The 14,113-nt window shown below is 37.4% G+C and overlaps 1 protein-coding gene across 3 annotated transcripts in view; it reads left to right on the top strand.

Annotated features, from left to right (window-relative positions):
- Nucleotides 1–14,113, top strand: part of fynb (FYN proto-oncogene, Src family tyrosine kinase b) — a 125,377-nt gene that overhangs the window by 86,380 nt on the left and 24,884 nt on the right. Inside the window, exons 7-9 of one of the 3 annotated variants that reach the window (XM_089118386.1) lie at nt 1,534–1,683; nt 9,765–9,929; nt 11,995–12,150. In XM_089118386.1, coding sequence (XP_088974512.1) covers nt 1,534–1,683; nt 9,765–9,929; nt 11,995–12,150 — 471 coding nt within the window. The remainder of the gene's footprint in view (nt 1–1,533; nt 1,684–9,764; nt 9,930–11,994; nt 12,151–14,113) is intronic. The other 2 variants (XM_089118385.1, XM_089118384.1) reach the window with 2 other exon arrangements.

Raw genomic sequence — 14,113 nt, 5'->3', positions numbered from 1 at the left:
AAGTGCTTTGTTCTAACTGTGTTATTGAATAGTGTCTGTAAACTGCTTAAATTAGACTGTTTAAATATTAAATGTGCGCACAGACAGACGCGTGCGCTGTGCGTTCATTCACTTTCGTCCTACAGTACATTAGTAAGTCTATATAGACTACTATGAGTTGTTCTATACAGATCTGTAAAACCAAAAAGACTTTTTAAATATGAATCGGGTGTGTGAAAAGTAATTTATATTTATTTAAAAAAAAATACTAGTGACAGACTTTTCTTTAAAGGGTTAGTTCACCCAAAAATGAAAATTAAGTCATTAATTACTCACCCCCATGCTGTTCCAACCCCGTAAGACCTTCGTTCATCTTCGGAACACAAATAAAGATATTTTTAATTGAATCTGAGAGCTGGATCAGTCCTACATAGACTGCCTAAGGGACTGCCTCTTGACGGCCCATGAAGTCATTAAAGAAAAGGTTTAAATATTCCATGTGCCTACAGCGGCTCAATTATAAGTTTATCAAGCGACGAGACTACTTTTTGTGCGAAAAAAAACATAAATAACGACTTTATTCAACTATTCTATTACTTCCTTATGGGCGCATGCGCGAGAACTGAGACGAGGACGTTCTTCTCCTTCGACTACTTTTTGTTACCGGCTGCTCCGCTTAGGAGTATTACCGCCACGTACCGTATAAAATGATGATCCATATAAAAGGCGCTCCGGATTATAAGGAACACTGTCGTTTTTTTGAGAAGATTAAAGGCTTTTAAGTGCACCTTATAGTGCGGAAAATACGCTAATTGAAAAGCATATGTACAGCGCGCATCTTCCTCTGCTTGTAAACAGAAAGTTTTGCGCTTTCAGCTATATCAGCACACCATCTTATACGGTAGGTGGCGGTAATACTCCTAAGCGGAGCAGCCGGTAACAAAAAGTAGACGAATGAGAACGTCCTCGTCTCAGTTCTCGCGCATGCGCCCATAAGGAAGTAATGGAATAGTCGAATTAAGTCGTTATTTATGTTTTTTTCGCACAAAAATAGTCTCGTCGCTTGATAAACTTATAATTGAGCCGCTGTAGGCACATGGAATATTTAAACCTTTTCTTTAATGACTTTATGGGCCGTCAAGAGCCAGTCCCTTAGGAAGTCTATAGGACTGATCTAGCTCTCAGATTCAATCAAAAATATCTTCATTTGTGTTCCGAAGACGAACGAAGGTCTTACGGGGTTGATACAGCATGGGGGTGAGTAATTAATGACTTAATTTTCCTTTTGGGGTGAACTAACCCTTTAATTATAATTAGCATGAAAACCCCGTCACTCCAGTGAAACACTAATGACGTAATCGAGTCAGTCTCATTACTAGTTCTAAATATTTGAATACATTTGTATATTGTGAGAATCATTCACAGAACTAACATCATTCTATTCCAGTATTCTTTAAACAACGGAACCGGTTCTGGTCCTCTGGTTCACCATCTACTGCGTTGCCCATTCCCACACTGCACTACAGCAATGCTTCTGTTGTGTGTCTGTGGCAGGTGCCTTCTCTTTGTCTATCCGGGACTGGGACGATGTGAAGGGGGACCACGTGAAACATTATAAAATCCGTAAACTGGACAGTGGAGGATATTACATCACCACTAGAGCTCAGTTTGAGACCCTTCAACAGCTGGTCCAGCATTACACAGGTAGCACACACTTGTCATTCCACATGCAGAATTATTGTAGATGAATATTGTTTTAACTCAAGATCATTTTTAGATGTTGCAAAGACATGGTTATATCCCATATGCTATTGACAGTGCTTCTGCGGATCCCTTTACGAGACGGCTCCCTTTGCTTTTTCTCTCAATAGGATGTACTTTGTCTATGCTCCAGTTAACATATTGACCGTTAATGCATCGAGAATGAGTCGTATGGATTTTAGATAGCGTGTGCATTTTGCTGCTTCCATGACCTCTCATATTGAGCCCAGAGAACTCATAATAGTACATTCATCAGGATGAGCTGAACTGTGTATCAGTAGCTCTGTTGATGCTACTCTAAGGCTGTGTTTGCTTTAGCTTAACACTTTCTCATTGTTGACTGGCTTCAGTTTCAGCAGCTTGTGTTGCTCTTGTACGCGTCTGCATTTGAAAGCCGGCTCTGTTTCACATTTGCTTCGATTGCTTGGTCCAAACCGTTGCGCTATTCCACCAGCTACCTCTGTCCCCCAGGTCTCGTTTGAAAATCTATTCATAAAGACTCAAATGATTCTGCATTTATTCACAAAAATGTATCATCAAAATGATCAATCATACGTTTGTTTTTTTGTTTGTTTTGTTTTTTGAATCTTATCCATGACAATACATTGCTGATACAGATAAACCGCCGTATCTCGAATCAAAAAAAAAAAATTAACTTTTACATGCAGTGCCGCTCACCAGTGTCGGTTCCAAAACAGTGGACCAATCAGATGACCCCGGAGGCGGGGCAAGTGTTGCAAGCTTTTGTTTTCAGTAGCGAGTTGGCATGGCAAATTTCAGCGAACTTTTATCAAGGCAAAATGCCATAGCCAGGACATAGCCAAAAATATGAGCGATCTATTCTGCTGATTGGCTATTTTTGTCATTTCCATTATTGCATCATGTCTCAAAATCACGTCTCGAGACATCCTCATGTCGTTCCAAACCGGTAAGACTTTCGTTCATCTTTGAAACCCAAATGAAAATATTTGATGAAATCTGAGAGATTTCTTTCCCTCCATTGAATTCCCATTACACCAAAACGTTAACATCAAGTGTTAGAGATATATTGTTATAATCTACAACAATATATACAACAGATATACAAAAGTTCATAGATATATTGTGATCCATATAAATTCACCTTTTTCCTCACTTCTTCGTGGGGGGCGCCATAGCGGCGAGTGACTTCCGGTAAGATGCTCTCAACTTCCGTTAAGTAATTGTCGTCAGCTAAACGCAGTTACGAGTGATGGCAAATAGTGGCGGCTCTGGTAGAATTTGTGCCGGCTGTCACAACAGCTACAGAAAACTAAAAAAACTTTTCTGTTCATGATTTCTTTTGGTCCCTGCATTCCATCTACGCTGTTCATCAGTGCAAGATATCCCTGTCACACCACTGGCCACTGCATTCTGCACCTTTCAAAAATCAGAATATAATATAAATAATATATTTATATTTTTACATGTATTATTTTTTATAATTTACATTTATTATAGTTTAAATATTGCTTTGTAAAAATGTACTCATGTTGAATCATGCTGCACAGACTATTTAAATGTAACTTAGTTGCTGTTTGTTAAGCCAGGCTAGCAGTGTACGGTATTTATAAATACCCACCTTCCACAACACAGCAGCAGCATGGCTACAAGACCTACCAGGGCCAGCTACACATGAGCATCCAGCTGTTTCCACTACTCCGTTAGTTTGTACCATAACCCACGCGATGTGATTGGGTTTATTTATTGTCTGACTGGGCTCTACCTCCGCTTTTAAGAAAGTGAACTGCTGATGATTATGGGACAGAATTCGACCAATTTTATTACTGTGTAAGTAATTGTATGCCTTCGTGCTTTTATAATTTCTAAGCTCCTCGCCGTCGACACCCTCAGACAAAACAAGATAATTAATTATGTCAACATATGTGACTGCTGGCCATTGACTCATATCATCAATCCAGGAGGTGGCGCTTGTTAGCTTCGTAGGATGAGGGACAGACAAAGTTATGTTGTTTACGGTCTTCGTTAAATAGTCTTGCCCGTGCTGCCACCGCGAACTAATGTTACCATTGCTTGTTGCCATTATGGATATTGCATATATATAAAACAGATTACAACCTTCGTTTCAGAGCTGTCCAATAACGCCTAAACTAAACGCGTCAACATGCGAACCGGAAGTTTCGAGCATCCTGCCAACGCGCACGCGCAAAGCAGGACGGGTAGTTTCGCGTCCCGTGAAAAAGGTGAATAGAATGGTTTAATCCAAGCCTTATTAACAGCCTATAATCAAGGGTGTTTATTCGCATATAAATATTGATCAACTCACATTGCTTAATAATCTATAGGAGTAATGAGATTTGTTCTCATGTGTCACAAGTGATTTCTTTTACAAATAATGAAGTTTTTGACTTTTAATGAAGTGACAAAAATTCGAATTAAAATATCTTCTCTTGTGTTTTGAAGATGAATAAAAATCTTTTTGCTTTGCAACGACATTAGGATATTGATTACAGAATTTTAATTTTTCTGTAAAACTAAACCTTTATATAATGCATTATACCATAATAGGATAATTGGTAACACTCTATTTGAAGGGGTGTGCATAAGACTGACATGACACTGTCATAAACATGACATAACACCTGTCATGAACATGAAGGAGTCTTTATGAATGTTTATGACTGTTGTCATTAAGTGTCTTTCGGTAAATTATGACACTTTTAATCCAAAGTTGACATTGTTTAAAATGTCTTTGCTATGACAACTTGACATTAACAAAGATAAAAATGTCTTTGTCATGACAACTTGACATAACCAAGAAATCATAACCTGTTAACCTGTAATGTGTTAACATTACATTACCCTATCATATGTTATGGTTGGTTTTAACTTTGGTTGTTATGACACCATTATAACTGTGACATGAATATTTTACTTGTCCTCAAGTAAAGTGGAACACATTGTACTAGTTATAAAGATGTCATTAAGGGTCATTAGACTGTCAAATGCTTTAACAACAGTGTCATTAATATGTCCCTTTACCTCAAGTAAAGTGGAACACGTTGGACTAGTTATGATTTCTTGGTTAATGTCAAGTTGTCATAACAAAGACATTTCTGTCTTGGTTATGTCAAGTTGTCATAATAAAGACATTTTTGTCTTAGTTAATGTCAAGTTGTCATGACAAAGACATTTTTGTCTTTCTTAATGTCAAGTTGTCATAACAAAGACATTTCAAACAATGTCAACTTTGCATTTAAAGTGTCATAATTTACCGAATGACACTTAATGACAACAGTCATAAACATTCATAAAGACTCCTTCATGTTCATGACAGTGTCATGACAGCCTTATGCACAGTGCACCCTTCAAATAAAGTGTTACCGGATAGGTATACAATTACTTTAATACCAGTTTTGACCCATATTGAATTCCACATGTACTCCAGAACTTAAAATGTACTTGTGTGAGGTCATGTTGCAAAACTTTTAATCAAAGTGCTTGCCAAACCAACTTTGACGTCAAACTCAAGTCCGCACCAGAAAAAAGTATGAACCAGAACACTTTTATTGCCACGTGTGAGAGGACGTGTGTTGATGGCCGGACACATGCTCGGGTTCCTCGAGATCAGAGCAGATGGTACTGTAGTCGGTGACCGTTTCCTGAAATGAGGCGTCTATTTGGTGCCAAGTGTTCTGTTATCTCAGCTTTACAGTCCGGAGTAAACATTGCTGTAGTGTTGTTGGGAAATTAACACATTAACCATTTGTTAAATGTCAAAACAAGTCCAACTGACATGTCCAACACTATTGGAGGGGTAAACATCTCAAAAAATGCTATAACAGTTCAGACTGAATATTTGATTGATAACCATCACTGTTTTTTTTGTTTTGTTTTTGTTTTTCCAGTTACCAGGTTTTAGTTTTAGTTATTTTAGTTATGTAGTTTTTTTTTTTTTTTTTTTTTTTTAAATCATGTAGGAAAAAAAAGTCTTTATTGCACAGTAAAGAGTATTTTTGTACCCAAGTGGTGAAAATCCAGTTTTTAATATTATTTATATTTCTATGTTTGTTTGTTTTTTTAATATGCTTTAAGACAAACCATGTGCAAATTCATAAGTCAACACCATTGCGGAGTATTTTCTCCCTAAAACTAACCAAAGACTGTCTCAAAAATCTCTGAGCTGCTGTGAGTGAGTGGAGGCGGGGCTCATTAGCATATTTGCAGAACCGCCTATATCACAATGCAAGGGTGTAGTTACATTCAAGCTATTCTAAGGAAAAAACATTCAAGCTACACTGTGTGATTTTGCGGTGAAAATGTATATGACCATCCAGTGAATATTAGTTTCTGTTCCTCTCAATTCCGATTTTGTTTTAACTCCTACGGTGGCCAAAGTAGTCCAAGATTAACATGGCTTCCAGTTCGACCTCGTCCATGAGTGTTGACTCAAACGTAAACGCAAAAGGCGAAGCTTGAATTAACGGGTATGTCCCTCTTTGGCTAATGTACATTCAAGATGGAGGGGCAACATGGCGACCGACATTAGAACCCCTTATCCGTATGTATTTTCAATGGCATATATACACTCACGAGAATACTTTATTACTTGAACGAAGTAAATCTACATTAATGAGCACATATATTTTTGAAAGAACTAAGTGTGTTTAGCTAAGAATAAACTAAAAGAGTTACACAGTGTAGCTTTAAAATATGTCATTTTGGTGCTCAAAGATAAGTTTTAAGGCATACAGTTATTGACTTACAGGGGGACTTTAATGGCTCGTTTCCACTGAGTGGTACGGTACAGTTCGGTTCGGTACGCAATTATTTGCGTTTCCACTGTCAAAAATTGTGAATGGTACCAAAAAGCCGAACCGTACCGTACCACTTTTTGGGTACCCTTCCGTTGGGGTACCTAGCACAGTGAAAGGGTACTAAGAGGTGGAGCTAGACTCACTGCAGAACGGTGATTGGTGGACGGAGTATCGTCACTCGCACGTGCTACACAAGGGCATTAGAAGCATACAGTTGAAATATAGTTCTACTGTTATTGTGTCACAAAATGTAGTTTTAACAGTTTTTCAGGCGAGAAAGTAGTTTTTTAAAGCTCAAATCTGTGGTTTATTTATAGATTTTTGATAATTTGACTGAGATCCATTCCAAGCGATCACCGGACGCTCGCGCTCGTGTCCCCCGCCTGGAACAGCCTTTCCTCGGCTAGTCGTTCTGATGTTTGCCGCTGACTCGGAGGTCTCTGTAGTGGTTAAACATGAGATATAGTTCGTCTTGTATAAACCTAACAGGTGATCTTTGGTCTCGTGAATCTATAATTCGTTCCCTGGCCAATAGTTTTGGCAGAAGGCTACGTGAAGTTTCATATCTTTGATCGCTGAATTTGTATTTGACTGACTGAATTGTTTCTTTATGTTATTTAAGCTTTACTGTATATCTTTTTGTACCTTGTACTTATACTTTTATAATGGCTATTATCAGGGGTGTAAAGTAACGAATTAAAAATACTCACGTTACTGTAATTAAGTAGTTTTTTTCAGAAATTGTAGTAAGTTTAAAATTGTGTAATTTTACTTTTACTTGAGTACATTTTAAGTGATGTATCGGTACTTTTTCTCCGCTATTTTCCTTCTGTTTGTGGCCGTTACTCGTTACATGCTTGTTTTAATTTGATTTTTATCCATCAACGTGATTGGATCGAGTAATCGGTCTCGTGACTGTCATCAATTCAAATTAAGCATAGAAAACTTACCGCCTATTCCTGCTGTTACTCGTGACTGCTGTGGAAGTGCATTCATCACGCATCGATTCAATCCAGAAATCAGCGTCTTCTTCTAATATGCTAAGGTACATTTCACATTTCTGCTTAATATGATATTTATATAGGCTGGCCTGTCTACATGGCCTAACATTTGGTCTGAGGTTGGGGGAATTGCGAGACGAGTTCATAATGCGGTGAATTCCCACTCCCATTTACTTTACAATCACATTATAGAGAGACGCGCGTCACGATCTGCCGCGTCTCGCGCTCGCCATGCCGCCAGATTCAGAATCAGTGCACATGCCGTTAACTTGAACTGCATTACTTAATAAGAAATTAGCACAGCTCGTTAATAAACAGCGTTTTTTGATTGATCCATTATATGATCCGTCTTCATTTGGAAAGTGCACTTGCGCAAAAACATTTTTCATTTGTTTTTTCATTTTTCAAAACTTTTTTTTTTTTTGATGCATGCTGCTGATAAAACAGACAAAGTGTGTTTGTTTCTTTTGTAGAAGTTTCCTGGATATAACTTCCCTATTTAATGCACGATTTTCCTTACAAATTATATTATCAGCATTACAATGTGAGTAAATGTAGCCGTGTAAAATGTAAGGGATGATGCCACCCTTCTAGAACAATTCATTTACGTTTAAATTGTAACATATTTAATAGCATGGAATAAAAGTGTGTAATTAGTGTTAGCTCACTATCTTAGCCTTTTTCAGTGCATTAGTTGAGGTAATATGATAATATTAGTGATTCTCATTTATCAAAACACTAACATTGGTACCGTTTTGGAGAGAAATTGGGTATTTTTTTTTATTTTATTTAACCCATCTCTTGGTGTGTAATGTTGAACTATCATATGAGTTTCTAAAGGTTTTTGAATTCTTTGCACAGTTATGAATATTGATATTTTATGTGCAACAATAACATGCTCAGGCCCAGTGGCTTTTTGCCTAATTTTAAATGCTTTTTCCCCCAAATAATATGATTTAAATGGTGATGAGTGTACTGATTTGATGCATTTTAAAAAGATGGATGATAGATATTCTTCAATCTTTCTTACAAAGAACAAAGTATAATGTGAATTCCAGTATGTGCATTTTTTTTAATTTATAAATTGTAGTGCACAGTGTTTATTATAAGGGTTAGAAACCACACCTCAGTACTCACTACTCACTACTCTTGAGTACTTTTAAATAAGCTACTTTTTTACTCTTACTCAAGTAGTTTTTTGGACAAGTACTTTTTACTCTACTCACACTACATTTTTTGGAATGTAATGGTACTTTTACTTGAGTATGTTTTTTCAGTACTCTTTCCACCACTGGCTATTATTGATAAAACTGAAATTCAAAAAGAGATAGTTTTGTCATTTTTTTTATTTTATTACAAGATCATCTGTGATGTTGTTTATTGCAACATTTGTACCAATGCGATATGCAGTACATTACATTACATATTGCCTGGAATATGTTTAATATTTTTAAATTTAAACGAAAAGAGGCAAGGTTGTGTTTTATATTTACTTTTGTTATAAATATAACATTACATACATGCAGTGAATATAATCAATAGGCTATGCGTTGCCTGAACCACATTTGTGTGCTTTAGAATGTTTAAAATGTATGAAATGAAATCGAAAAGAAGCAGAGTGGTGTTTTATAACATTTCGTTTTATTGTTGCCTAAAATGAACATGGAGTCGCATATCCAGAGCGAGAGTGCCGCGTTCAAGAACGTGCTGTTCCATAAACAGAATTACTGGACTCGCGTCCTCGGGATCATTCACATGAGTCGGACTTTGCGTTGGCTTCTTGGAAACGCCTAATGCCAGCGCTTGTTTCTATTGACAAACATGCCGAGAAGCAAGAACAAGATCTGTTGTCTGTCATCCATTGTTGTTTACTATGTCGCTTTCTTCGCGCGAAAATGACGTTGATCGCTTCTTTCCAGCATACCACACCTATCAAATAAGGGTACTGTTGGCGGTGGAAACGCAAGCCATGGTTTACCCGACCCGTACTGTACCGTACCGTACCCCTCAGTGGAAACGAGCCATAAGAGAGGTCACAAACATTTAGTGTTTCACAAACATATGCAAAGGCCACTGAAAAGTAAACATGCAAAATGGCTCACAAGCTACACATATTGCACCCTATATCTGCAGGTGTCATGCTGAAACTCTGTACTGCTTCCTTCCGTGCTTCTGATGCTTTTTCTCTCTCTTGTGTATATTTCTATGTGTCTGTGTGCGTGCTCAGAGCGGGCAGCAGGGCTTTGCTGTCGCTTGGTCGTCCCTTGCCACAAAGGGATGCCGAGGCTCACTGACCTGTCTGTCAAAACCAAAGATGTGTGGGAGATTCCTCGGGAGTCACTGCAGCTCATAAAGCGCTTGGGCAACGGCCAGTTCGGGGAGGTTTGGATGGGTATGGCCCTCCCACTGTGCTTAACAACAACCGGCCAGAGAGGGAGATGGAGTGAGGTCGAAGTGAGTGCGGAGTCACTTTGCAAATGTCTGAATGTGTAAGCTAATATATTCACGGATCTTCCAGGTTTAATACGTGTCCAGCTCTAACGAAAGCATTAGTGCTGAAAGAACACACTTACAGTGGAAGTAAACTGGACCAGTGTTCTGGAATGTTTAAAATATTGCTGCATTTATGTAAATGTTTTATCCAAGCACATCATTGTCAAAAAAAATGATAAATCTTGTGCCCTGAAAATCCCGCCTATTTCACTGTACAGTACATCACAATAGAGAAGTTTAGGCGATCATGATTTTCATTTAATGATGAATTTGACACTTAAATCATCCAGTAAAACCTAACTTATACTTGGAGTTATAAAATTGCCCAGATCATCCTTTTTGAGCTGAAACTACTTAAAGGGGACATATCATGCAAAATCCACTTTTTTAGCCCTTAAATGCATTTTGTTGTATATTTGGAGTGTTTATAAGTACAGAAAAGATAAAATTATTCTCTTCAGGTGATTCGTTTGTATCTTTATATTCTGTTTTGGTCATATTTTTCAACCTGTTCAGATTTTTCTGTTTTCTATGACGTTTTTTGAGCAAGTGCATCGCCGTATTTGCAGCGGAACTGCCAAATAAGGGCATTGACTACCGGTCCAACACTTCGAGCAATCCGCCATTATTATTTCTCGCTCCGATTTTGTAGTCCGAGCTCAATGATGCAGAAGTTACGAGAGGGCAAGTCAAAATGTTCGGTTCTTGGATGTACGTTAGTGACTTGAAGCACTTCAAGGATTCCCACTTCAACAACCTTCGCCAGTATAAAGAATGGTTTGCCGATCGACTTCGTCTGAATGAGAGGTAAATTCCTTCTATCTTTGGAGACGACGAACAGAGCATTTCGATAAGCTGTAAATATCGTTAATAAAAATAAAGTACTTTTTCTTTCTTAAAACACATGGTGGTCCTGGTTTAGCAGTACCTTTGTCTTTCTTTGTTTTTGTTTTGAAGTAACGTTACACGTCTGCAGGATTATTGTTCTTGAGTTTCATCAATGGTCATTTAGCTGCTGTGTTTTCTGACGCTTTTCTAAACGTATCATATTGTCAATACAGATTTTTTGTGGTAAGATTAGACCGTAGTCATTTATCTTGTCAGTGTGCTTGTTTTAACAAGAGAAATAGTCGACTTTCACTAATAACACAAAACAGTTAACTTACATACCAATATATCCATATGAAGAGGTTGTTCTGCAGGTTCGTCGTCGTCTTTATCAACTCGCTCGCTCTGGCTCGAATATGTAAGGCTTGATGGACAAGTCTTCTGTTGTTGACATTTTATTAATGTGTGAATAAAAATGTTCTTTGAAGGTATCGTATATAATCGTATATCTCTAATCAAACTACAATAATGGCCGAACGGTGGAGTTGAACTGACCGTGAATTCATCGACCTGGAGAGCGGGCGGGGTATGACGCATATCTTCTTTTTATTTAAAGGGGACGCATTGAAACGGGTCGCTCAAAGACGCACATCAGAAAAGGGGCTTGTGGAGCTATAATAATGAGGAATTCAGACCCAAGCATTGCAGTTACGTTTTATATAGACCACAACGGTATGATTTATATGTAAAAATGAATGATTTAAAAGCATGATATGTACCCTTTAAGGTGGATCTATAACTACTGGTTATAGATAGTCATGTGACCACTCTTTCAGTTATTGTTCTTTATCAAAGTTTCCAGGCTAGTGGTGTTATGCCGTAGCAGGATTTTTAAAACAAGAAGTTCAGTAAGTGCCAACATCAGAACACTAATGTTTTCGTTAAAGCCTAAGTTACTGTATGTGTAACCTAAAATCAAAGCGGATACAGAAAAGATTGGATCTATTACATCCATTTCTGAAATATTCAGACATGATGAAGTGAGCCTCTCAGAAGATCACAGCCACACTCCTTCTCTCTCAGTGCATGTCCTCCGCCGTCCTGCTAGTTAACCCCTCTACTCCTCCCCTCTATAGAGAGTGCAGATGGTTTGTGCTTTAATTTAACGGGCGTGTGCGTTGACTACACCCCTGATACGGTGGGACTTAGCCATGATTCCTGGGAAATCGTCCGCGAGTCTCTGAGGCTGGAGACAAAGCTGGGGGCCGGGTGTTTCGCTGATGTTTGGTGTGGTAAGACAGTCGCCTCCTCTCCCACATTCACTGACCTCCACGCAAACTTTGGATTAGATGAAAATGCTTCTCCAAAACCTGACATAATGGTTGCTCACTTTTTCACAATTCCTCATTCTCTCACAAAACGTTCCCCTGAGAAACTTTGCGCTCTTTGCGAGCGAACGCAAACTTCCTCAAAAGCAAAACCATTGAAATATTTTCTTAATCTCAATTTTTTTGATCTGAGAGATTTTTTTTCTCTTCATTACGGATAGCAAAACATTTCGGTTTACCCATACCATGCTCAAGGATTAGATGAACATGTGAACTCATCATAGATGCAAATAACTATTAACCCTTGTGCATCAATTAAAAAAAGTTACACATAGGTAAAAAGAGGACAAAAATGTCCATGTCATAAAAATGTGACGCTTTGGAATCATTTTAAAGAAGACCCTTTGCAGATTATTGCTGAAGTAAAAGAATAATAATATGTAAATTTAAAAAAAAGTCATATAGGTATAAGTTTATGAAATTATTTTATAAAAAATATTTTATATAAAATATATATTTTATAAATCAGGTTGAACTCAAAACTGCAATAAAATCAAAGCCATGAATCTAAATAGGTTGTGTTCCAAATTTGAGGATGATATCTCAAAAAATGAGCTTTGGGTAACAGTTTTCCCCATTGGGTGCCAGCAAAACCCCACTGGAGCTCACAGTGATTGGATTTGAATTTGCAGTTTTTATCTCTCTGTATTACAAACACACACGCATATTTTTTTATAACACACATACTAACCACACTCTGACATCCATACCAACACACCCACACAAATATTGTTGCATAATTTATCCAGTTGGCTCTATAGTATGCCGAACCAGAAAACAGGAATAAAGCGATATTTGTTTTATAGGCCAAACTTAAAAAAAATGGCACCATCTGATAAAAAAATAGTAAAAAATAATATTTTGAAGCCTTGCCATCACAATGAAAGCCTCTTAACAAAGATTGCATAATTTTATAGTTAACTGAACCAGGGATTAAAAATAGCAGTTTTAATGGGTTTCAATGGGGACATTTTTGTCCAAAAGGTGCTGAGAGGGAGTATTTTTTTGTACCTAATGCAAAAAAATATTTTTTTTAAGAAAATGACGGTGAAATAGTAAAATTCCAATAAAAATACACACCTGTGCCAAGTTTTTTGCAGTTAGCTTTAACACAGGCAAAGTGATCAAAAAAAAAACAAAACTGAAAAGGACAAAAATGTCCATGAGGATGCACAAGGGTTAAATAATTCACAAGAACAGATTTTAAGTGAGAGACAAACTATAGCTAATTTGTGCTCACATGTTACACATGCCGATACGTTTTGAAAATTGTTCTTCAGTGAGCTTCAGTGATTCTTCTACATGTGGTTGTCGTGTCATTGAATGGAGGTATGAATAAGAACCGTAAATATCAAGTTGAATCATGGCTGTTTATTAATCACAAGCGATCTTGTTCAATCTCTCACTTTCCCTTTCCCTGTAGATGTGCATCCCAAAATATCTCCTGAATCTGCCTATTATAATTATTGCCTTTTTAGGACACTGCTGGTAGGCTATTTAGTTTTTAATGAGCAGAGTCTCACAGATCAATGTGTGTGTAGATCAGTGGATTTAAAATCCAAGCACCACATCTGATGTAACCATTTTAGTACCACCTTGATATCGCCTGTAAGTAGGGCTGGGTAATAAATATCGATTTCTCGATATTAATCGATTCTCATTTTTATTCTTAAATCTCAAGAATCGATTAGTCATCCTGTTGTTTAATTTGAATGAATGAGACATTGTATCGCGGCTGCGCGCATCCAACAAATCGCAATAATCTTTGTCCTTTGTTACTATTGATATGAAACAAAGTCTCAATTTTCAAATTACGTCCATTTTCTTTAGAAATTCAAAAACATAAATAGCGTTTTGCCGTTTTGGC

The sequence above is a fragment of the Pimephales promelas genome, chromosome 13 (assembly GCF_988280905.1).
Source record: "Pimephales promelas chromosome 13, fPimPro1.hap1.1, whole genome shotgun sequence".
Lineage (NCBI taxonomy): Eukaryota > Metazoa > Chordata > Actinopteri > Cypriniformes > Leuciscidae > Pimephales > Pimephales promelas.
This window is presented reverse-complemented; position numbering and strand designations above follow the sequence as displayed.